Source organism: Leucopleurus acutus, assembly GCF_964270905.1.
Source record: "Leucopleurus acutus genome assembly, chromosome: 12".
Classification (NCBI taxonomy): Eukaryota; Metazoa; Chordata; class Mammalia; order Artiodactyla; family Delphinidae; genus Leucopleurus; species Leucopleurus acutus.
In genome coordinates, this window is record NC_139154.1 from 89,881,377 (window position 1) to 89,907,672 (window position 26,296).

A 26,296-nucleotide genomic window follows, 5' to 3' on the forward strand; every position below is an offset into this window, starting at 1 on the left:
CCTCTGCTTAAGCAATTCTACAGCAGAAGTTTGTTTGTTTCTCCCCTCCCTTGAAGTTGCCCACAACTTCATTCCTCATCAGAACTGTTCTCTGCTGGGGCCTCGAGTCATAGAAGTCCCTACAGCCCTGAAAAGCATCTATACCACAGTTGAGACTTAGAGAGGTTAAAAACTTTCCCAAGTTCATGTATGCCACTAACACCAAATATGACTTACCTAATGAAAGACAAACTAAATCCAAACCATGGGTCTATGATGACAAAAGATGTTAATACTGCCACAATCATTTGCAGAGCTCCAAAACTAGTATATATACATTGTAATGTAAACAATGAAGATTTGGCTTCAAGCTTCTAAAAAATAAAGCCATCTGTAGGGCAATGAAATACTTATATATTGGCAGCCTTCCCAGGCCATGAAAGAACCAACATTTCCAAAGATGCAGCCAGGCAGCCATCAAAAACATTTCCCCAGTCTCTTCTCCTCAAAGCAGAATGCACTGTGGATTTCAGCAACAAAAAGTAATCTTTACAAATAAGTATTAAACATGCACTGCATCATTCTGTACTCACTTATCATTTTATAAATTACTAAATGTTCAAGACTAGAGATGAGTTCTTCTTTCTTTCATATTTTACAACTCATGCAACTACAATGACCTTACTTCCCTGTAGCTAGAATAGTTAAAAAAAAAAAACAAACAAAAACAATGGAAACTTTCCTTAAGGTTTTAGTAGCTTATATAAAAGTTCTAACAGAATTCATGAGAACACTACATTCAAGATTTCTGACCAATAGTTATCATTTTTACAAATGTCAGCTTGTTATTAAGGTATTTAAATGCTCAGAAACATTCATCAAGATTCCAAATTTATTCATAAGTGACATATCAATTTGACAAGAACTGATGGTATTTTTGAGATGTACTGACCATCATCAAAATTGAAAGAAAAAAAATGAGGGTATAGTAATTGTGGCTGATTAGTCTTTTATATAAAAATGCTAAACATACTAATATTAGAAATGACCAGAATCATTTCACGTAAGAGACGGGAGAAAAAAAATACTCAGCGTTCATATTTGATGAGCAACAATGTTTGAAGAAATATAATACAAGCCATAAATGTTAGTCACATATGCAATTTTTAAATTTTCTATAAGCCACAGTAAAAAAAGGTGATATAAAATTTAATTTATTGATATATATTATAATTAATATTTAATAATATACTTAACCCAATATATCTAAAATATCATCATTTCAATTTGTAATCAATATAAAAATTATTAATAAAATATTTTGCACTTCTTTTGTACTAAGTCTTTGAAATCTGACGTGTATTTTATACGTATATCTTGATTCAGACTATCCATTGTTTCAAGTGCTCAACAGCCACATGTGGCTGGTGGATACCATATTGAACAGCACAAGTCTAAATCACCCAAAATGAAAATCCTACCCAAAGGCAAAAAGCTGGATCATGTGCTCTGCATACAGTAAGTATGCAATAAATATTTGTTAAATGGATAAATGAACGAAATGAGTAAAGTGAGACAAAACCCTGAAGCAACAAAAAAAGTGCAACATAAGCATATAAATGGAAAAATAAGCCATCAAAGAGGACTTGATTCTATGTGGAGCCCTCTGCATCAAGCATCTCTGGCCTGTTATGCTATTACTATAGTTCTTAAGTTATAGAAACTGAGCTCTATGGATAAGCCTCTTGAGTTAGGGGTAGACACTCAATGAAATAATGACTCCCAGGTCATGACCAGAGAAGCCAGTGAAATATAACAATGTCTCACTAAACCCCAAATACCATTTTTCTATTAATGGGATAAACTCAAAGTATCTAATTCACTAGAACATACCACTATCCATAATCGCTAGAACACACTACTATGCATAAAACTGAAGCACAAAAGCTGTCCCCAAAGCCCAGAGTAGGGCAAGACCTCCAGCTGACAAAACAGCCTGCCCAAAACTGCTTGATTTACCAGTAAAGCAAAGGCAAGGAAAAAAAGGTGTTGGGGGCGGGGGGGGTATCTAACATACTTCTTCTGCCCTGTTATTTTTACTCCCCATGATGACAAGACCTTTGTGAGCAGGCAAGGGAGTTGAGAAGAGAGAACTCAATCTCTGCAGTCCAGGCTGCTTCACATTTTTCAGAAATTACTGCATGTTCAAACAATGGAATATTTGTCAAAGTACAACCTGATCACCAGAATTCATCTGTTTTTCATAACCACATTTGACCTAAACTGTGCTGACTAAACAAGGTAACCTGTGTTTCACAGTCTGGAAAATGTGGCTCCCACCATCATTTTCAGACCACACTAAAGCCTCTGGCCCCTAGACTACAGCCGCTTGGTAACTAAGTGCATTCAGATTAGGCCAAGGATGATGTCTGCTGGCTTCCCTTGTTACATCAACCACAGATTTTCATTTTCAATTCATGTTTTGGTTAATTTCTCTTTTTAGGTATCTATCAAGAGAGAGCATAAAGAAGCTACCAAATCTTTTATATTTTTCTCTCCCTATGGGCTATGTGCATGCATATAAATTCACATATATAAACACATATACTCTTTTAACTTTTTATTTGGCAATAATTTCAATTTATAGAAAAATTGTAAGAATAGTATAAAAAAACCCATATACTCTACCCAGATTCACCTACTGTTAATATTTTGCCCCATATCCTTTATCATGTGCTCTTTCTACATATATTTTTTTCCTTAGCCATTTGAAAGTATGTAATATACAGCAGATCTCTTTACTCCTAAAATACTTCCTTGTGTATTTCCTGAGATTAAGAATAATTTCTAACAATAGAATATTTATCAATTTTGGAAAATATAACATTTTCCTAATCTACTGTCCATGTTCTAATTTTGTCAATGGACCCAAAAATGTTCTTTATAGCATGTTTTCCTTCAAGCACAAGATTCAATCTGGGAAAGGGGTCGGTAAACCATGGCCCATGGGTCAAATGCCATTACCTGTTACGCAAATAAAGTTTCATTAGAATACAGCCACTCTCACTCACTTACATATTGTGTCTTGGCTGCTTTTGAGCTGTAACAGTAAACTTGAGTGGTTGTGACAGAGATCCTATGGCCCTCAATGCCTAAAATATTTACTGTCAGACCCTTCTGAGAAAATGTTTGCCAGTCCAAGGTCTAGGACATTTAGTTAGTTCATGCCTCTTTAGCTTCCTTTAGTCTGAAAGAGTTTCTCAGCATGTCTTTATCTTTTATGACTGATATTTTTGAAAAATATTCCCTCCCTCCCTCCAACTCTTTCTTTCTTTCATAATAGAATGCTCCTCAGTTTAAGTTTCTGTTATGTTTCCTCATAAATTAGATTCAGGTTATACACTCCAGGTCAGAATAGTACATAAGCAATGCCATATCCCTCTCAGGGCTTCTCATTCAGAGGCACACAGTGATCCTCAATTGTGATGTTAATTTTGATCACCTGGTAAAGATGGTGTCCAGTTACAATTTTTGTCTTGTTATTAATAAGCAATCTTGGGAACACAATTTAAGACCACACAAATAAACTACTTCTTACCAACTTCACCACTAGATTTAGCATCTATTGATGATTCCTGCCTGAATAAGTCTTTATTATAATGACTGCAAAATGAAGAACCATAAAGAGTCTGAGATTTTACCCACTTGCAAGCCAACAAATTAGCATGCCACAGTTTCATGGATGCTAGCAGAAGGCAAAAAAAACCCTGGATCCCCAGATCAGAGACAAAGGACTTTATTACTAGTATCAACAGCATTTATACTTGCACCAATTCCCAGAGTCCCAATTTCCACATGGCAATGCAAAGGAATCCAGGTGACACCTGCACACACAGTGGTTTGCTCTAAAGGTGAGGAACCCTGAGGGTAGAGAATCAAAATATCTTTATTCCATAGAAAAACACTATCTCAATCTTCCAAACATGGAAGCACACCTGCTTTTTCCTCTGGTGAAAGACATTATCCCTACCTTATAAAGCCACTGACTACACATTCTTGAAAAGAGGGTCCAAAACAAAGTCAGTGCCTCTGCTCACAAGATGTAGAGAGATACAAGACACCCATAATTGTCTCCCAAAAGTCGAAATGCAGCACCCTACTATGAGTAAGATCACAGCCCTCTTCTCTATTTATGTATGTACTTAATGTATATATGTAATCATTCATTTATATACCTGTTTACTACTAGTATAGATTCACGGTTTTCTACTTTTTCCCCAGTGAAAATACCCATACTCAAAAATTTTCCTATTTTTCTATTTTCCATTAAGATTTTAAAGCCCAACTATACTTTATTGTGTCATTTGATGGAAGAAATTATGCTTGTGAATTTCTGAATAATGTAGGAAAATCTAGAAAGACAATAGGCCAAATGCAACTAAAACTTAGGGTAATGTCCTCAAGGCCTTCCTAAAAACCTGAATAATAGCTTAAAAAAACTCACAAGTAGTTGCTGTTGATAGCTTAAGCCCCAAACCAGTTGCAGCCAACTGTGGTCTGGTGTGGACTCTTCACTCTATTATAGATACCGGTTTCAGTGGCATCTTTTTATATTACAAGAAAAAAAAAAAAAGAGAACTAGGAAGCAAACAGACCATTTTTATGGACGAAAAGTAACTGACCTTACTAAGAAAGGAAAATCCTGTTCTTTTCCTTACAACAACTATGGTCATCAGGCCTTCCCATAAGATGGTTCTGGACAACGAGAGTAAGAATTTTGACAAACACAGTCACATAAAAACTGAGAGTACAGAACTGTTGAAGTATATACCAAAGGCAATGCTGAAAAAGAAAAGTTTTTTTTCTTTTTAAGATAGACTAATAAATATATTATAGAAAGCTTTCCCACCTCCATCCCTATTTGCAATCATTACTGACAGGAAACCAGGTCTAGTCCATTACTGTAGTGGAATAAGAAAAACCATGGGTTAATTAGGTTTATAAAGTTCATGTATCTATTCTATACCATATTTGGGTACAATATCATATACTGATTAACTTAACACTTTTAAGTGCTTAGAATAGGACATCACACAAAGTATGATAAATTTAACTGCTTTAATAATAATGAAAACTGATGGAGTAAAGAACACAAGACAGAGAATTTTTAGTTCCAATTCTGCTATTTACCACTAGGTGACTTTAGGTGAGTAATTTAACTGCCCTAGGCCAAGGTTTCCCCTTCTGTGAGAAGAGATGACTAAAAGAAAGGGTATACAAAGGCCTTTCTCTCCCTAATATATCATGGCCTTTAATCTCTAGATTAGAAATTTTTTTTTTTTTTTTTTTTTTTGCGGTACGCGGGCCTCTCACTGTTGTGGCCTCTCCTGTTGTGGAGCACAGGCTCCGGACGCACAGGCTCAGCGGCCATGGCTCACGGGCCCAGCCGCTCCACGGCATGTGGGATCCTCCCGGACCGGGGCACGAACCCGCGTCCCCTGCATCGGCAGGCGAACTCTCAACCACTGTGCCACCAGGGAAGCCCTCTAGATTAGAATTTTTATAAATGTAACATTAAATGGGGATGGGCTGTGGGAGGAACTGTACAGGTTTTCTTGTATTGTTTCTTATATCTGCATATGTATGTCTACACATGCATTAGTCTAGTTCCTAGTCCCTTACTCCTTCTGCATTGCATTCTTTAAAAGTCCTTTTTATAATATAAAAATTTGGTGATGGGGGATGGTGAGCAGAGCATGTACAAGTTAGAAGGAGAAACATTTCTTTAAGATTTAGCTAGTATGCCAGGTGTTTTTACATATACTCTTTCATTTCATTTTCACAGAAACACTGTGAGATAAACACTATTATTTGCATTTTTAAATGGGGAAATTGAAGCTATGAGAAGTTAAGTAATGTATGTAGATCAAGATCTAGATTCAAGCTTATCTGATTTGTTCCCAATTTTAAAAAAAACACCATGTTGACTAGAAATCAATAGGCTTTTAATTTTGTTTTTAAAATTACAAAAGAATTCAACATTTTTACAAAACCTTTTATTTTTTGACTGAAGCTACTGTTTTCCTGACAACAGAAATAGACACAGATGGAATGCAGCTTTTGCACTTTGGCCTTCCCACCTGCTTTCTTTCTGAAATATGAAAATGATCCACCTTGAAAGAATGAAGACAAATTAACTACATGCTAAAGAAGGAGGACTGGAACAACTAAAAGAACCTAAGTCTTTGATGACAGTGTGCAGCCACCATATCAACAGTGAACTGCCTACATCTGGACTTCTTGTCATATATAAAGAAACTCTGGGCTTCCCTGGTGGTGCAGTGGTTAGGAATCCGCCTGCCAATGCAGGGGACACGGGGTTCAAGCCCTGGTCCGGGAAGATCCCACATGCTGCGGAGCAACTAGGCCCATGTGCCACAACTACTGAGCCTGCGCTCTAGAGCCCGCAAGCCACAACTACTGAGCCCGTGTGCCACAACTACTGAAGCCCACGTGCCTAGAGCCGGTGCTCCGCAACAAGAGAAGCCACTGCAATGAGAAACCCGCACACCGCAACGAAGAGTAGCCCCCGCTCGCCACAACTAGAGAAAGCCCGCGTGCAGCAACGAAGACCCAAAGTGGCCATAAATAAATAAATAATAAATAAATTTATTTTTTAAAAAAACCTCTGTATTCATTTAAACCATTATAGTTGGGTTTTAGTTACACATAACCAAATACAATCTGAACTGCTACAAACATCACCATTAAACATCATACATGACCTCATTTTTCACATCTAAAATAATACATTAACACATCTTACACTTTGTTTCAGGGCAAGAAGAAATCCCAAATCTTAAATAATAACACTCTATATAATAAATCAATTAACTATATTAACCTTAATCAAAACAACTAAATCTTCTTAGACTATGGCATATTTTATAGTCCTTTTATAAGTCTCTATTTTTTACTGTATTTTCTTGAGGTATTTTGACAATTCATTTGTTCATTCATTCATTCCACAATTATTTGTAAAGCTCCTTCTATGAAGTGGGAATGACACAGTACTCTGAGATTTCCAGAAGCTCTAGTTAAAGACTCTGAAGAAAGGAACTAAAATGAATTCTGCCTACATTCCCTGAGAAACTCTGAGGTGTGGAGAGGCAAAGAGTTTGAGTTTCTACGCCAGTGTTAAAGTCCTACACTACTTCACCTCAAGATTGTGGTCTGAGTTTTGGAATCAGAAAAAGTTAGAGAATCTACTTCAGTTTCAAACTCAGCTTTTCAAATCCCCCACAATTTAAAATAAATCATTTATAGTCATACGTTAAAAACAAACTCTTTATTACACCTGCTACAACCAACCACAGAAAAACACAAGCTCCAGTATTTGTTTCTGATTAGAAGATCATTTTGGCACATGCAGCTTACATAAATGAATGACCAAATTTCCACTACAAAACAAAAGGAAATTCCTTCCCTACATGCCCTTTTGCTTAGATCACAAGGTTCCGGCAACAGTTATTTATGCCCCCCACAAACATCCAAAACTATTGGGGCAATGTATTAAACTAAGTACCTAGTATAGAAGTCATTTTAGAGAAGGAAACAAAAAAAAACCCTAAAATTTTAAATTTAAAAACTGAAAACAAACAAAAATCCTGGCAGGCACAACCAAGAAAGAAAGGAAAAGGAAGAAAAAGATGTAAGAGATCTGGATGGATATATGAGATGAGGGAGAGAAGACTGTAAATGCCAAATCCAGAGATCATAGCAATGAAGAAATTTGGCATAATTAATAGGAAGGAACATCAAAAGAAAGAAAGAAAATATGAAGTATGTTTCAGGAAAGAACTGCCTGTGCAAAGGCATCATTATGAAAGAACACTGGGGCTGTACATCTGGAGCATAGACTATGAGCAGGAAGGAGGAAAGGAGCAACTAGGAAGGAGGTAAGAGAGATAAGCCAAGGATACAATATGGAAAACTATATAGACCAAGTTAAGAAGTTTACTTTATTCTGAGAATAGTAAGAAAGTAAAGTATTTAAAGCACAGTTTTGACATGATTTCAACTGTGTTTAGGAAGATTACTGGGCATTATGCGGAAAGTTAATTATTTCTTGTTCATTTTGTCAGGGCTTAAAAAATAGTTATATTATTGTGGTATCTAAAGCTGTTTAAAACGTGAGATATTCCTGTTCAAAAAAAGTAAGCACACTTGAGAAGTTCAACGTTCCCAAAGTAAGCATTTTGAAAAAAAAAATGCAAGCATGTTTAGAAAAAAAAAAATTTTTATCACTTTTTTTTGCCTCTTGTTTTATTCAAAGCCAAATGATATGTATGCCCATGGGTAATAAGGTCACCAGGTTAAAAGAGCAATATGACAATTATAAAAAGTTAGATTACAGCTACTACAAACCAGGGCCCATTAGCCCATACTACAGGAAAGTTATCACTATAAATGGCTTTTCCTGTGTCCTTATCAATGCAGTGCACAAAGTATCTCACCCTCAGCTTTTCTCTATGATCTATGTTTATGCCTATCTAGCCTCACCAGGCACTGGTAGGTCAGTAAAACTAGGAGGCAGTGAGATATGGCAGGAGAGTGATGAGACAATCTGTTAAGTGTCAAAGATGGACTAGGAGTCACCAAATACTTCAGGGCAAAACTTTCCACATTAAAAAAAAAAATATCTCTAAAGAAAATACTTAAAATACATTCTTATTGCTCAGAAGTACTCAAGGTCACCATGGAAACAATCAGGAAAGCTTCTAGCTCTGTTCTAACAGCATGAAGATTTGAAAATAGTACCTACTCATTTCAAATTACGGTTCTCAGGAAGGCTTTTTGATTAAAAGTTCAATCTTTCTTTTCGTATTTCCCAAATAAACATGATAGATTAAAAAAAAAAAACAAAAAAACAGGCCTCTTCAGAGTCTCTTACAAAGGAGATTTGCTCTAGATCCATTAAATTATAAACTTTTTGATCATCAAAAAGTTTGATGATCAGGAAACATTCTCATCATCTTTACATCTTTCACTGTATTAGGAAATGCTTGCTTGAATAAAATATAACATGTTCATTTTTTGCAGATCTTCTCAGAACATACTCGAATATACTAGTGTGAACTGTAAAAAACTCAAGACAGAAATAAAGTACACACAGCTTCAATGACATTTGAAGTAGGGCTCCCCTCCTTTTTTTTCAAACAGAAAAAAACAGATCAACTGACGAAAGTGGTGTTCCCCAGAAATACAGCTCCAGAAACAACTTTAAGGAGACCTAGATCATTAAGCTATCTGCCTCTGGCAATGCTGAAATTCCATATCCAAAATTTCCAATTTCATGTGACCAGCAAAATCAAGTGATGTTTCCTTCTCTCTGTACCACCATCTTTGGAACTGTCAAATAAGGGGAAAAAAAACAAAACACCTTATTCACAAACTCTAAGCATCTAGAATTTTGCATATAGGCCCTATTCATTTGTCTTAATTTCTACCAGTGGAGTAGTAAGTGATCCCACTTGTATTTACACCCAAACCAAAATTTAAATATTCATTCAAGTGTCTTTGTAAAAAACTGAAAGAGTTTAAATAATGGATTTTTACTACAGTTATATAAATTAATAAAAATCAATAGTCTCTGTTTAAAGTAGAATCAGGATAGCTTTAAAAAATAAACTAGGTTATGGTAAAAGTACAATTCTAATGAACACTAAAAAAATCAGTCAGAGCTCTATTTATTTATTAGCATTCACTGCCAGATCAATGGTCTGTGAGAAGCATTGTCAAAAGTTATGTGAAGTTGATGTATGAATATCTTTTTTTTCATTTGCCAATCAACTATCTTAAAATCAAGATGTAGCCGAGTTGTTTTGCTGTTTTTTTTAAAGGGGGGGTCTCATTTTTTTTAATCAATAACAACAACAACAAAAAATCTGACCATCAAAAATACACCCAATCCTTCAGATTTGCTTTAAGTCTATGTTCCAATTCTTGCTACTAAATTTACTTGGTTATTAAAGAGCTAAAGTGCCTTTTGATAAAAGTACAGAAATAAGAATCCTAAAACCTTACCTCTGGTAGCAATAAAAGAACTATTTTGGAGTGAGGCTAGCCTCTACCAAGTGAGATGTTTTCCTCATTTAATGCAGTCAAATTTATATAACACTATGAGACTGCTGGACAAAGTACTATATAAAATCCAAGATAATATTATTATAAATACATGCATAAGAAACAACACTTCAACTACCACTACTCAAGAGGATCTTGAAGTCTAACCTTGAGAATGCCAAAACTAATCATTTTTCTTTAATTGAAAACTTCAATAGTGTCTTAGACCCTTCAAATATTTATTCCCCAAGTACTTTTATATAATAGCCAATTGTTACCACAAAGTTCTTTAAGTAATTTCATTAATTCCCTTAACACTGCAGAAAACTCATGTCACTTAGAACTGCTAATATCTTTTCCTTTTTCCACACTCCAAATCCTTTCCTTGCTATATCTGTAGTTAATGACGATGGATTTTGTAAATTCTCCCAGCTGCCAGTACAGACCATACCAATAGATCGCAAAGGGATTATATCAGATTATAAAGGGAGAAACATGTTCCAGGAATATTACTGCCCACCCAACCTTCCCCATCCCCTGCCTCAACAATAATCATGAAGGACTGTAAAGAAATTGTGGGTAAATTCTAACTCTTCTGCTTATTCACCTCTCCTAATTATAGCCAAGTACTTCAAAAGAGATATTATTAAACGCAAGTAAGAGGTAAAATATTCTGAAATTTAACACAGTTAGTTATATTCGGGGAGATAAACTACTAACTCCGGTTCTCATAATTATTTATAAATCTCTGCTCTGAACCCTTCTAAGTAGAAGAATTCAGGGGACAAAACTATTAGTTTAGATGCTGAGGCTAACTTACTCTTACCAGAAAAACAGGTCACCAGCTTGCCCATATATAATGGTCCCACGGAATAAAGATTTAGGACAAAGAAATAAGGTCACTTTGAAATAGGCTTTTAAATTTAGATTTTGGCAAGGTTTCCAAATCTAAGAAAAAGACAAGGTGGTAGGGAGTCCCTAGGAGGCTTATAAAAGGGGATACTCAAACGGAATGGGGTAAACTATTCTGGGGCATAGGTCTATGGTCAGTAGATACCTGAAACCTAATTCAGCTTGTAGTTCCCTTTAGACGAGGAATTCTTTCTAGGCCTATGGATAAGATTCAGGAGTTAGGGAAGCCTCTGAAATTCGAAGCAAAATATCAGGTGCATGTATATACGTGCATTTGGTCTGCGGAAAGGGTTCACAGCTCTCACCTAATTCTCAGAGGCCTCTTGCTGAAGAAAGTTTAAAAGAAATACTGTACTTGCAGTATTATATTGTCTTTATAATAATGAATTCACGGAACAACAACATTCTTCTTTCCTTATATCTTAGGCTGTTTTACAGTGTCCTTTAGTGACTGAAGGAGAATTAGATAAAACTAAGGTTCTGATGATTTATGTAATACTAAGAAAAAATCCATATATTGCTATAATAGCTATCCCTAGACCCAAGATGTCAGAAATCTTTAAAGTAAACTTTTCATTATAGTATAACACACGTGCAGAAAAGTACATAATCAAAGGTGTACATTTGTCAACATTTTTTAATCTGGGAATTTTTTTTAACTGTTCATGAGCAGATGATGATTAACAACAATATAACACAAGAAGATCATAAATGAGGCACAAACTAGGGGTACAGTTATACTTACAGGTTTGCTCCCCCAATCTCTTAATGATACCCAAGATCCTTGTTAGGGGACATATATACACCCTTTCAGTGACAGAAGGGTGAGTGAGCAGCAAATTTGGAGAAAAGTCAGAAAAATGTTATAGTAAATAGAGAAGCTTAAAGTACATACAAATCTTTGTCCAAATTGACTGGAGTTCGAGGCTTGGAGCCCATAAACATGGCTGACATCACTGGATAGAGTTTTTTAAAAATCTGTAAGACACACTGGTTTCTGTCTTCATTAGACAGATAGTCCATCCATCTTTTTAACTACAACTACACTATGTACAAGAACTTCAGATTATTATTATTCATCATTCCCCTTCCAATAAAATTTTTACTTTATGTTATTTTCTCCCTTCCTAAAAAAATTATCTATAATGACTGTAAAATGCTTCATATCCTGTCCCTTACCTGCCCATTTCCAAACTGTACAGGAAGATTTAAACAGTATAACTTGTTTAAAACAATTCTATAAAACACACCTACCTTTGCCCTGCACACTTCCATTTGCATTACTACATCAAGGACCAAGTCTCAATTAACCACTATCTGACCCTTGTTCACTTTCTTCCCTCCCCTCCTTCTGCCAAAGTTTGCCCTTCCTGCCAAAGTTCAGCACTTCCTAGAAAAGTCTCACAGCCTGTTTGATATTGTACTTCACTTTAGTCACCAAAGGAAGAATTTACAGGTGCTTGCCCCATCTATAAGACCATGACCGAAATCTGACCTCCTGTTACAATACGTGAACTCCTGCCCTACTGATAAGGCTGGCAGATATAAGTAGGATTTTTCAAATAATCCTTTGGGAATTTATAAGCAGCACAGCCATAAAAGGGGGGTGAATGGAAGGTCGGTTTCACTAAAAATAATAAATATTGCCATGTTTATTCAAAGTGTGCCTTGTTATCCTCCAGGCCAAAAGTTCAGATAAACACTATTGTAAATGACAAATATTAGAACTTTTTGTTACTTCTGTTATGATCCTTCCGTTGGACACCAATAGAACTGTTTTCCCTTGTATAAGTCCCAGCTCTGATATTGTATAACACTGACTGAGACTAGAATGCTGGATTCATTTGCAGGTCAAAAGGAGGGTAGCTATCTTTCAAAATAAAAAACAAACATTTATTTAGTATTATATACTACTAATTCTAAGTGCAAAGTGCTAGGACTAAAAAAAATGAATAAAATATGGTACCTGCCCTAAAAAAGCTTACAGTCTATTGAGGAAAAAGAATGCCTATTTAGAATACGATGATATAATACAGTAAGCACTAATGTAAATATGTACTGAGTCCTATAATAGTGCAAAGAGGAAGAGGGTCCACTGTGCTCAAAGTGAAACATCAGGAAAATTTGCTAGAGGACATAAAAAAGAAATAAATATGAATCAGTAAAATAGAAATGGGAATAGTAATTCAGGCAGAAGGACTAGCATGAAAAAAGGATGAGATGCATGAAATAACATAGTACATTCAAAGAACTGGAAGCAGTTCAGTATCATTAAAGCACGGTGGTAAGCAGCAGGAAATATGGCAGACCAGACATGGATATGTACTTCCATATGCTGTATCTTCTTCTATACTTCTATATTTTACTCCACGGATGACCAATTAGAGCATTTTAAGGAGACAACATTGGTCAGATTTGTGTGATAGATAGATTGTTAACACTACAGTGAGAAGTGAGTGAGGGGGTTACGATACAAGGTAGGGAGAACATTTAGGAGACTGTTTTCAATAATCCTGATGAAAATCTGCACTAGGGCAATCATTTTAGGATGGGGAGGATGAAGTAGAACTACATTTAAGAGGTAACATTTGCAAGATTTGGAGATCTGGATATGTTATTGAGAAAAAAGGAAGGGATTGAGAGTTTTAAGTGGTAAACTGTCAACAAAGTCAAAAGCAGCTGAAAAGTCCAGTAAGATACAGATTCAGGGTAGTGGTATGAACAGAAGATAAATATCCTGGTTTGATGGGAGAATGAAGAGTAAAGAAGTAGAGACAAGTATAGGAATGGAAAGGAATGAGAGAGAGAAAAACTACTTTCTCCTCAGTCCTCTAATAAGCTTCTCTATTTCTCTATTCCTAAATCTCTTCTTAAAGCCTAATGTTAATATTAAGTACATCAGGAAATAAGAAAATATTATGAATATTTATATTAAATATCTTTGTCATTAACATTATGAGGAGCTATCTTTCATTATACAATAATACAAATTAGTGATTTGAGAATGGGGAAACGAATACAGAAAAGTGATAAAGTACTGCCCCCAAAAAGCTGTGAAAAGTCAACCCTAGAAGTTATACATGCTGTGGCCCTCGCTTTAGCAAATGAGATATTTGAGTTATTTAAATTCCCTATAGGAATGGAACAGCGACTTCTAAAAAATAAACATGTATTCCAGAAAAAATAGAGCTGAGTTCTTATCACCCTAGTTGAGATAGGGTGTTTCTTCAAAACTCAAGAAACGTTATGATTGGGGGAAGAGGCCAGTTTCTGCCATATAAACAATGCTTTAAAATTTATGAACAATAAATATTTCAATATTATTGAATACCAGTGTACAGAATTTATTTTGAAGTGGGCAGTTTAAGGCCTCCCTGTTTTGTCCTCACAATTTAAGATTATATAGGCTCTGTATATTTAAGAATGTGTGAATTTTAAATAATTGATAAACTTTGCATGTTGATGGCAGAAACTACAACCTCTATCAACATGTCTACACTTTGTCATATACTTTGAAAAATACCAATAACATGTCTAATGACCACATCAGAGACACATAATTTTTGCCATATTAACTACCATTTATTAAATGCCAACTATGTGCCAGAGATAGGCACAATATCTATAACTGCACTAAGTGGTAATTATTATTGCATTTTATAAATGAGGAAGTTAAGGTTTGGGTGACTTGCTTAACACCACTAGTGTGCAAATAAATTACCTCAGTACTCTTATGAATCACTACTAGAATTCTCACTTGAGGAAAATTTGTTATATTTTCTATATCATTAAATCTTAATAAAGCTTAAAAAACTAACATACACACAGTGATGATATAGTGCTGTCATATTATAGTCATTCGAAGGTTGTAACTTCTTTCCTGATATATTATAGTTTTGTAAAAGCATAAGTCCTTGACTTATCCATCTTTAGGTACCACTTATTTATCAATTCATTCAACTAATATTTATTGAGTACCTACACTAAGTACTGTTGTAAGTACTGAGGATATAGCATTAAACTAAACAAACTACCCATTTTCAAGACTTTACACTATTTGAAAGGAAATATGCACTTGATTTTGCAATTATGAGGCTTATAAAACTTTATATGAGCAAATATGGTTCTTTAACCATACATACTATTGAAGAGACTAAACAAAATCATACAGCATGGAAGCAAGATAACAAGGTCCTTTTTGACCCACCTCCTAGAGAAATGGAAATAAAAACAAGAGTAAACAAATGGGACCTAATGAAACTTAAAAGCTTTTGCGCAGCAAAGGAAACCATAAAGAAGACCAAAAGACAACCCTCAGAATGGGAGAAAATATTTGCAAATGAAGCAACTGACAAAGGATTGATCTCCAAAATTTATAAGCAGCTCATGCAGCTTAATAACAAAAAACCAAACAACCCAATCCAAAAATGGGCAGAAGACCTAAATAGACATTTCTCCAAAGAAGATATACAGAGTGCCAACAAACACATGAAAGAATGCTCAACATCACTAATCATGAGAGAAATGCAAATCAAAACTACAATGAGATATCATCTCACACCAGTCAGAATGGCCATCATCAAAAAATCTAGAAACAATAAATGCTGGAGAGGGTGTGGAGAAAAGGGAACCCTCTTACACTGTTGGTGGGAATGTAAATTGATACAGCCACTGTGGAGAACAGTATGGAGGTTCCTTAAAAAGCTACAAATAGAACTACCATATGACCCAGCAATCCCACTACTGGGCATATACCCTGAGAAAACCATAATTCAAAAAGAGTCATGTACCAAAATGTTCATTGCAGCTCTATTTACAATAGCCCAGAGATGGAAACAACCTAAGTGTCCATCATCGGATGAATGGATAAAGAAGATGTGGCACATATATACAATGGAATATTACTCAGCCATAAAAAGAGACGAAATTGAGCTATTTGTAATGAGGTGGATAGACCTAGAGTCTGTCATACAGAGTGAAGTAAGTCAGAAAGAGAGAGACAAATACCGTATGCTAACACATATATATGGAATTTAAAAAAAAAAATTGTCATGAAAAACCTAGGGGTGAAACAGGAATAAAGACACAGACTTACTAGAGAATGGACTTGAGGCTATGGGGAGGGGGAAGGGTAAACAGTGACAAAGCGATAAAGAGGCATGGACATATATACACTACCAAACGTAAGGTAGATAGCTAGTGGGAAGCAGCCGCATAGCACAGGGAGATCAGCTCGGTGCTTTGTGACCGCCTGGAGGGGTGGGATAGGGAGGGTGGGAGGGAGGGAGACGCAAGCGGGAAGAGATATGGGAATATATGTATATATATAACTGATTCATTTTGTTGTGAAGCTGAAACTAACATACCATTGTAAAGCAATTATACTCCAATAAAGATGTTAAAAAAAAAAAAAAAGATAACAAGGGAGAAAGGAGAGGGAAGTACGTGGCAAAGGAAAAATGTGTATTACTGCATATGTGATTTCTATTCAACTTTCAATAAATAGATAACTTCTATCTTATACAAATCATTTTATAAAATAGAAAAAAGGAAAGAATGTTCAACAATTCTAATGAGGTTAAAATAACACTGACTTACAAACCACATAAAGACAATGCAAAAAAAAAAGAGAAGAAAAGAAAAGAAAACTATGGCTATAAACAGAAACACAAAAAAGATTAAAAATAAAATAAATAAACAAAAAGCAGTTGAATTCCACAGGGTGTTAAAAAAAAGGCAGTAATACATCCTCATCAAGTTGGATTTATCTAAGGAATGCAAGGATTGCTTAATATCAGAAATATCTATCAATGAAATCCATCACCTTCATGAATTAAAGGATAAAAACCATAGCATTATATCAGTATATCTGGAAAACAAAATCAATAAAATTCAGTACTCATTTATGGTTTTATAAAAAATTATAAGAAGTCCAGGAATAACTAAAGAATATTTACCAAAATCCTATTGCAAACATCAAGTTAATGGAGAAACTTTAGATACTTTCTCTTTGAAATTAGAAAACAGAGAAGGATGTCCACTATCACTTTACTAGACAACAAAGTAATGATGATCCTGGTCAATACAACAGCACAATAAGAACAAAGAGATATATGGCTAGGAAGAAAAGAAACAAAGTCAATATCTGCATATGTTATGATCAACTACACAGAAAACCTATCATAAACCAAAAAAACAAACTACAATAACTAGCAAAAGAGTTGAGCAGGTTGTCAGATGTAGGTTAACTTACAAAAATCAATAGTGTTTCTCAATATCAGCAATAATATTAGAAAATAAAGTAGAAAATAGCAACAAAAACTATAAGCATTTTCTTGTTAACTTAAAAAAAAATGCCCAAGGCTATTAACATAGAAACACATCTTAATTAAATAACTTTAAAGTAGATCTTATTCTTCCACAAATGGGATAACTTACCATTATAAAGTGGTCACTTCTTCCCAAATCTTATCTATAAATTCAATTGATTCAAACAAATATTCTAAGAAATTTTTTCTTATAAAGTCAAACTGACTATAAAATATATATGGAAAAATAAAGTTCTATAAATAGTGAAAGCAATTTAAAAGAGGAAAAATTAGAAGGTACTTCTTTTACTATATATGTAGATATATTACAAAACCAAATATAACAAACTATAGAGCTGAGAAACAGATTCACATAAATATGAATATTTAGTGTATGCCAGGTGTACTACCAGGAATTACTGAGTGATGTACAGATTATGTAATAGATGGGATTAATAAAACTGAATTCCTCACATAGAAAACAATTGAGTTGGACCCCTACCTCATACCTATACATACAGCAGTGAAAACAAGATGGATCAAAATCAAAATGTGAATGATAAAATGTTAAAGGTAATGGAAGAGGAATGCTCTATGACCTTGAAAGAGAGAGGGATTTTTTAAAAACAAGAATCAAAAAGTACAGATTATAAGGTTAATACTGATTGACTTGATTATATTAAAATCAAAGAGTTCTGTTTCACAAAAGATAACACAGACATAGTTTAGAATCTGGTGGCAAACTGGAAAAAAGATATCTGTAATATTTTAAACTGTTAATATCTACAATATTGGAAGAATTTCTGAAATGTCTCTTTCCGGCAAACAGAAAAGACAAAAACAAGAAATCCAATTAAAAAAACTGAACAAAGACCAAAAGTAGGCCGTTCAGAGAAGAAAAATCTTAAATGATTAGTAAGTCTATAGAGAGAAGCATAATGTTACCAGCCATCAGAGAAATGCAAATTAAAATGATATCAATATCCATCAGGTAAGCAGAAATTAGAAATTGGTGAGATTAAATATTATATTGATACATATACCTTATAACCCAAGGATTTCATGCCTAGGTATAAAAAACATAGAAACTTACACACCAGTCCATAAGAGGGTACTATTTGTTACAGCAGAATATTATAGGCAATTTAAGTGTTATCACTAAAGTAATAGATAATTAAATACAGCAAATACAAACCATCAATTAACTATCACGTTTAAGTGGGAGGCAATGAACTAGATATACAGACTATAAGGAGGACAGATATTAAAATAGCGCTAAGCAAAAGATATAAGAAATAGAACTAGGTCCATAAGACAATACTATCTGAATAAGTTAAAAACAAATACATATACAAGTCACTATATATTTTTCAAGGACACAAACACAACCATGATCATATATTAAACATATTAGCGTTAGTATACTTGGGGATGAGAGACAAATGGGCTTATGGACATGGGATGAATGGAAAAAACATGATAAAATAAAATACAACAGGGGCCTTGTATGAAATGATGAAAAGAGCGTGTCACAAACCAAGATGTTTATAATTTATTTAACTCTCTGTACGTGATATTGAAAAGAAACTGTGACTTATTTTAGATGCCTTTATACAATTTTATCTATATCTTGCTTCATCTATATATAGCAAGAATGATAAATGGAGAGAAGAAATAGAGAGTGATACAAGAGGGAGAGGGAAAGAGGGAAGCAGAGAGCAAGGAGAAATGGAAGGAGGAAGGAGAGGAGAGGAGAAGAAACTATCAGTTCTTTGCTCAAACTACTGGAGATCACCAAAAATACTTCAGGCCATAATGTCCACCCAAACCATCTGCAGTAATGACTAAGTGACACTATGGTAAATATATGAGGAAAGAAAATGGATAACACACTGGGCAATAAGACATATTCAAATATACTAAAAACAACATGATAGAAGTTTCACTGAACTTTGCTATAAAATATATCGATAATGGACTTCTCTCATCAATTTGTCTTTGATGATACTTTAGCTTCATAGTTTAATTTCTTTATTGACCGTATGTATCTGTGTGTCTGCATGTAGGTGTACTACCAAGAAGGAGAAAGCGCCTTTCTTAGAATCCCATTAATACCCATAATATTTCTCCCCAGAGAGGTTCCTCTTCCCATATGTGTTATACGACAAAGGAAGAATTATCAGGAATGATAAAGCAAACAGTTTTTACAAATATTATTTTAATATGTAAAGATAGGCTATTGTATAAATAACTACATTATTAAATTAAGAATAGAAATCTGAACTTGTGTGTCACTATTTCTAGGTATAATCTAATAATCTATTGATGACTGATAGAAATTAACATTACTAGCTATAGCGTATCACATGGCAAACACAAATAAAAGATTCAAGAAGAAAAGAATTATTTTTTTAATAATTGATACTCCTTAAGTAACAGTTTCTTATTCCTTATTCTTAATACTAAACAGAAAAACTATCAAATATGAGAATGCAGAGTTTTGAATTCAATATAAATTTTTATTAGGCAGAGCCAGATAAAGACTCACCAGGACAGAATATATGTGTAGACATCGATAAACAGGAGAGAAATCAACCAAATCTTGGGCCCCAGGTACCTGCAAAACAACCAAGATTGTCATAAAATATTCAAACAAGGCTATTAAGAGCAACTGTACTCATTTTTAATACTCAAGTGCTAAAAAAAAAAAAGTATGCTTCCAGACACCTAGTTTTGGCATTTCAGCCATGGCATTAATAAGCAATGAGGATATCACCAAGGTTGGGACACAGAACAGAAACAGGTGTAACTGGTCCTGCATCTGCTTTTAGAGACAATTTGGAGGCTGCAGGAAAAAGAAGGAAAAGAAAAAGGTGGAAATGTGACTTTGCTAACTTGACTTTGTCTTCTTAGATACATGGTACCCTACATAAAAAAACTAAGTTTCAGTGGTCAAAAACAAAACTTGCCACTTGAATGGCCTGCCAGGCAACTTCTGAAGGGCATAAGAATCAGTGAATATTTAAGTCAGCATGCAATCAAAATACAGAAATATGCCAGGAAGAGGGGGAGATGTTTTTTTTTTTAATTTTAATTAGTTAGTTGTGCCAGGTCTTAGTTGCAGCCGGTGGGCTCCTTAGTTGTGGTTTGCAGACTCCTTAGTTATGGCTCGCTGGCTCCTTAGTTGCAGTACACATGTGGGATCTAGTTCCCTGGCCAGGGATCGAACCCGGGCCCCCTGCATTGGGAGCTCGGAGTCTTAACCACTGCGCCACCAGGGAAGTCCCTATATTTTTAAAAGTAAGATAATGAATGGAAAACCAAACCTAGAGTAATATCAAAAAATTGTAATATGAACAATGCATACAGATTAATCCTAGACATCAAAAGAGAAAGTAAAACAAAAAACATCAGGTAAGAACTGCAGTATAGTCACAGTGCTAAAATTGATTTGTTACAATCGTGACGATGAATAAGTCACACTTTACTTTGACCTCAATTTCCTCATCTGAAAAAAAAAAAACTATCAAACTATCCAGTTGACCCATAGAAATTTAACAAGAATAAAAGGAAACACTGAAAGCAAATATTAAACAAAATAAAACAAAAAGGACAAAATTACATAAAGAAATACAGTAGTCAAAATAAAGACCTAGCTAAAGTTTTTACTGTAACACTAGTAACTGTATCATTCATCAGAATATAGGCAGCAGGCACATCTAAATTGGGTTGGGCTGATTCATGATTACAAGGTCAGTTTCCTTTACTTCATAAAGTAAGCCTCATATCTTCTTTAGGTAACAGATTCTTCATCAAGATGCTGTTCCTAATGAAATCTACTCATTCTGCAATTCAACAGTACAATACCTACTTTCTTTTCCCTCCAAAACCATCGCATCTCTCTATATATTGGTTCAAGTTTATTGACTATTCTGTTCATTTGCTTTGCATCCATGAGAGTAGAGATTAAATCTCTATGTTTGGGAACCTCACTCTATACAGTGTACACTCTGTAAGCACTCAAAACAAACTTTTTGTGAATCCAAAGATGATAAGGTGCTTAAGATCCTACACCATGGCCAAAGCGTAGTTTCCCTTTAAAAAAAAAAAAAAAGGCATTTAGAAAAGTTAGTAAGCATTGGACTTCCCTGGTGGTCCAGTGCTTAAGACACCGCGCTTCCAATGGAGGGGGCGTGGGTTCGATCCCTGGTCGGGGAACTAAGATCCCACATGCCGTGTGGTGCGGCCAAAAAGAAAAAAGAGAAAGAAACAGTTAGTGAGCATTGCCAAATTACTGAGAAAAACATTTTATGGACAGATGGGCACCATGTAGGTAAAGAAAAGTACGACTAAAAAGCATGTAAAATTTCTAACTTTAAGAGTACAATGGATACTCATTTTCATCTTAACACAAAAAGAGGCAGCAGGTGATCATTTCAGGCATTCTTATTTGAAATGACCACAATATTAAAGCACCTTTACAGTCGCTCCTCTATGAAGTGGAGATTTCAAGGAAAGTTATTGTATTTTTCCAGAAAACCAGAGCCTACTAGTGGAAACTAGAGCTAAGTGGAAAACAATCTCAAAAGAAGAAACAATAGAAAATTTCCATTAAATTATATCTACAATAGTATTTAAATTACCTAAAAATTACATGTGCATATAAAAAAAGACAAGAAAGAAATGCATAAAAAAATTTTTTTTGATCTGTATAGAAAATGAAACTTTTTCCCTTTATTTAGAATTAACAATTATAAAGTTATTTTTTAGAAATATATACTTTAAAAAAGTTTAAGAAAACTTTACCTAATTTTAAACAAATTTCATCACAACTTTGTTTATATGCTCTTCTTCATGCAGTTTATTTATTTTGTTTTGCTTTGAACTCAGAGCCATGGTTTCATTCAAAAGGAAACTGCTTCTAACCATTGCTCAGACAGAGCCTTGGTCCTTTCACAAGTCAGACCCATCCTTACAGAATGAACATCCACATTAGGGGACAGTTTCCCCAGAAATCTGTGACAAATAACCTAATGGGGCCCTTTACTAATGTTCTGAGAAGACTGGTTTATCTGGGCCAAATAAAAAATAAATATAATTAGAGAGGAGACAAAGGCTTTTCCTGTCATCTCCACCAAATATTTATCAAACCTATTTTCTATGAGGCTGTCTTGACATCATCATATTCAGCTTCAAAGTGTTTAAAGTACTCTGACCTGGAAGTACTGGCTCTGCTATTTCTTAGCCTCTGAAATCATAATCCAGTTAACTCCTCCTAAGCACATGCTTTCCTGCTTTGAAAGTGGTACACAGAAATCTAGACAAGAAGAATGGGGCAAACTTTATTTCCACCCTCCAAATAGCCTACTGTTTAGAAATCATTTTTCCTCCATGCTCCCTTCTGTGAGGAACACTAGGAACACTGTGAGGAACCCAGAAGAGTGCTGTGAGAAGAAAGGTATGTAAAGCATGCACTGACTCATGTTGCTTTGAGCTAGATGTGTTTTCTCTGCTTCCACTAATGAAAAAGAATCACTTACATCTTCAGAAAGGTGGAAGGAGGAGAGCAACATACACTGTACGTGAAGGAATGCTACACGTTTGAAAGGATAAGAAATGAACTTTCAAAAACCTAAATAAATGGGAGTGGGGAAGGAGTACTAGAACAAAAGGCAATGTTTCCTAACTCACATAAATAGTCTATTTCAAGGTCCACATTTTGCTCCCTATTTAAAAAATGCTAAATCTCTGTCAGAGCTGTCTTCATTCTTCTTCCCCATTGCCCCTGCCTCCCCTCAGGTTGCAAAGAATGATCCAAGCAGGTTTAGCTTTCAGCTGGGGCAGAGGGAGGGGTCCAAGGACACTTTCCTAAGCTAACAATGACTGCCTCTAATGGTTTCTGTCTCCTAACAAAAGCCATGACTCCGTCTTTATCAGCTTCATCTAATTTTTCCTTTCCAAAGTAAATAACACAGCCCTTGCATTTTACACATGTCCAAGTTTGACAAATCATTATCGACTGAGACTATAACTGATAAGAGATAACTTTGTGGTAGGACATTGTCATTTCCTCTCATAAGGGCTTTCTTTCTGAGATACAGAAACATGATTAAAATAGTTAAACATTTCCTCTGCATGGCAGTCAGGAACTCAAGACATTAAGATACTGGAGTCTGTATTTTTCTAGTTCAGATAGATCTATCTTCATACCAACAGTAGCCACAAACAATATACTTAAGATTATCCTGCTTTTTTAACTAGTTGTTTTCCTTAAGAATTCACATGAAATGATTTCATCACCAAGGACAGCAGCTGCCTAATTCCCTATATGGTTTCTGAATGGAGCGCCTTCTGCCAGCTCAAACCTCTTTATTTTCAGGGAGGAGCAAATAGTAGGTAAAATTTTAGATTATGTACCTAAGAAATCTATGCCTGAGAGTGCATTACAATATTATATAAATTAAAAGAACTTTGATATATTTAAAAATAACAGATAACAATAACCTGTTAAAAGAATTTACAGGTGACTGTCCTACAACATCCATAGGCAGATGTCATGGAGGCAACAACTACGTTCGACAATTAAACATTCACATACCCACTAGAGATTGTGTACTGTTAGATACCAATATGTATGGCTAATCTGTCTGTTTCAACCTTATATTTCTATGATAAATATTAACAGCTTCAGTCAAAGAAATACTCCCTAATTATTGTCTATAGACTATTTGCTGTTAAATAGCATTACATCCGTCAATACACCAGCTATCACATGATGCCACTAAATAGATGGCAAAAAGAGTCCGGACAGAGGATGCTGCAAAGTAAGAAAAGTAAATTTATAAATAGAACTAATGAAAAGCACCCTGAAAAAAATAGTCTTTTGAACCTCTGTACACAATATACATTAGAGAAGATATAAAGATTCAGAGGAAAAACGGGAATATTAGATGTCAAGAAGAAAAGAAACATGAGTATTTCTGATTATGAAAATTCTTGCAAAACATCAGGATCTGATTTTTATATGTTTTTCTTCTTTTCTAATACATCTTAGTTCAAGTCAAAGGAAGTTTCTGAAAATGGAAAGGTTAGTGGGTAAGTTCGTCTCATATATGATAAGGAAAATGTTAATTTTTTTAAAAAAGGAGATTTTGATTTTAAAATAATGACATTCAAGTTTTAACAGATACACTCATTTAATATTTATTTTCCAAAAAAAAGGAGTTAGAAGTTAGTTCTTTCCACTACCTTTAAAGGCTCACTAACAACCTGGTAAATCTACCTGCTTTACTACTCGGTAAGCACATCATTAGAAAAGGGGAATAGAGTACAAGAAACCATCACGTGTCTCCTTCCACTCAAGAAGAGTAGCAAATGTACTAAGAGAGATTTACCTAGGCTGCTGATAAAGACAGTACATGAAAACAGAAATGCATTAGGGTGCTCTAGTTCTGTTGTTCACACAGCTGTCCGAGGAGATACTGACACACAAACACACACACACACACAGACACACAGAGGCCATTTATTTTTCTCTTACGAACCCTTTTAAAGTAGGTGGATCTTCCAAAAAGAGTATGATAGAAGTTCGCAAGGAATTTAGATATGCTTCTCACTAATTATTTGAATCATTCTCCATCTTGAAAATACTTTTGATTACCACTTAAAACAGTATTTTGGTATTTTGGTTTCTTGGTATTGGTAAATGAATCTAGGGACTTGGTGCCTATCTCTGAAAATTAGTTGGATCTCAGGTCATTAAAATACACCAGGCATTTTTCTAAAAGGAGAAAACAACAAATGATTAGCTAAAGGGGCATTGCCTCTGAATTCAGAGGATCAAATTTGACTGCCCATATTATGTTTGGAAGCCAGGAAATACCCGTCAAACATTTTTTACCAGTGTACTTTTCTGAACTACTTGACTTCCAAATTTCAGAGAAAAGAAGGGTAGAATTCATTTGGACATAAGCTTTAATAAAGCTGGACTAAACACCACAGACACACAAACTAGAAGGCACAGGATTCTAAGTGACTAGCATTGGCTAAAGTATAAAAAATTTTCTAAGCTTTTAAACATATAAGAATACCCTGACCAGAGCCCTATCCTAAAAAGTACAGTATTTTTCTATTGACCTTCTCACAAATTATTAGAATTCTTCCTGAGAAATCCCTCAGTAGATTACCACTTAATTTACTCAAGTACTTGCACTAAACAGAAGAAATCAGGAAAAATATCGGCATTTCTCCTTACTGAGACATTGCAAAAAACCTTGTGGCCAAAATTAAATGAGGGTCCCTCAAGAATTCTCTGCTTGAACCTGAATGCTTAGGAAATAAAAATTCAACTGGTCTTTATTTAACAATGGTCTACTATATGCTAAGAAACTCTAAACTATTAGGCAAAAAGGAAATTTAGCATGAATATGGTATTAAATATAAAAAGTTCTAAGAGAAGGAAAAGTTAAGGTGATCAAAAGTAGGTAGAAGAAAATAGTATAATATTATAGATAAAGAACTAATATCCCTAATATATAAGGAAATCATACAAATTGAAGGGAAAAAACCCAAAATCATTAGAAAAAAATGGGCAAAAAAAAAGAGCAGATAGTTTTTTGGGGAAAAAAGATACAAATAGCCCTCAAACTTATCGGATACTACATTTCACCCACAGTAAAAGGAATGCAAACTCAAACTATACCATTTCTCATTTATGCAACTGGAAAAATTCAGTAACTTAACAAAATGGTCTCAAGGAAGCTATAAGAAAATAGGCACCTCATACATTGCTGGTAGGGTGGAGGTATAGAAAATGTTACAACCTCTATGGAGCACAATTTGACATTATCTAACAAAACTACATATGCATTTACCCCTTGAATCAACAATCTAGAAACCTACCCTGAAGAAACATCTCCAACTATATGGAAAACAATTCTCAGGTTTTGGGGTTTATTATGAAACTTTTTTTA

The 26,296-nt window shown here is 34.7% G+C and overlaps 1 protein-coding gene across 1 annotated transcript in view; it reads right to left on the reverse strand.

Annotated features, from left to right (window-relative positions):
• Positions 1 to 26,296, reverse strand: part of EXOC6B (exocyst complex component 6B) — a 715,292-nt gene that overhangs the window by 399,063 nt on the left and 289,933 nt on the right. The window contains exon 8 of the mRNA XM_082851950.1: positions 19,873 to 19,941. Coding sequence (XP_082708076.1) covers positions 19,873 to 19,941 — 69 coding nt within the window. The remainder of the gene's footprint in view (positions 1 to 19,872; positions 19,942 to 26,296) is intronic.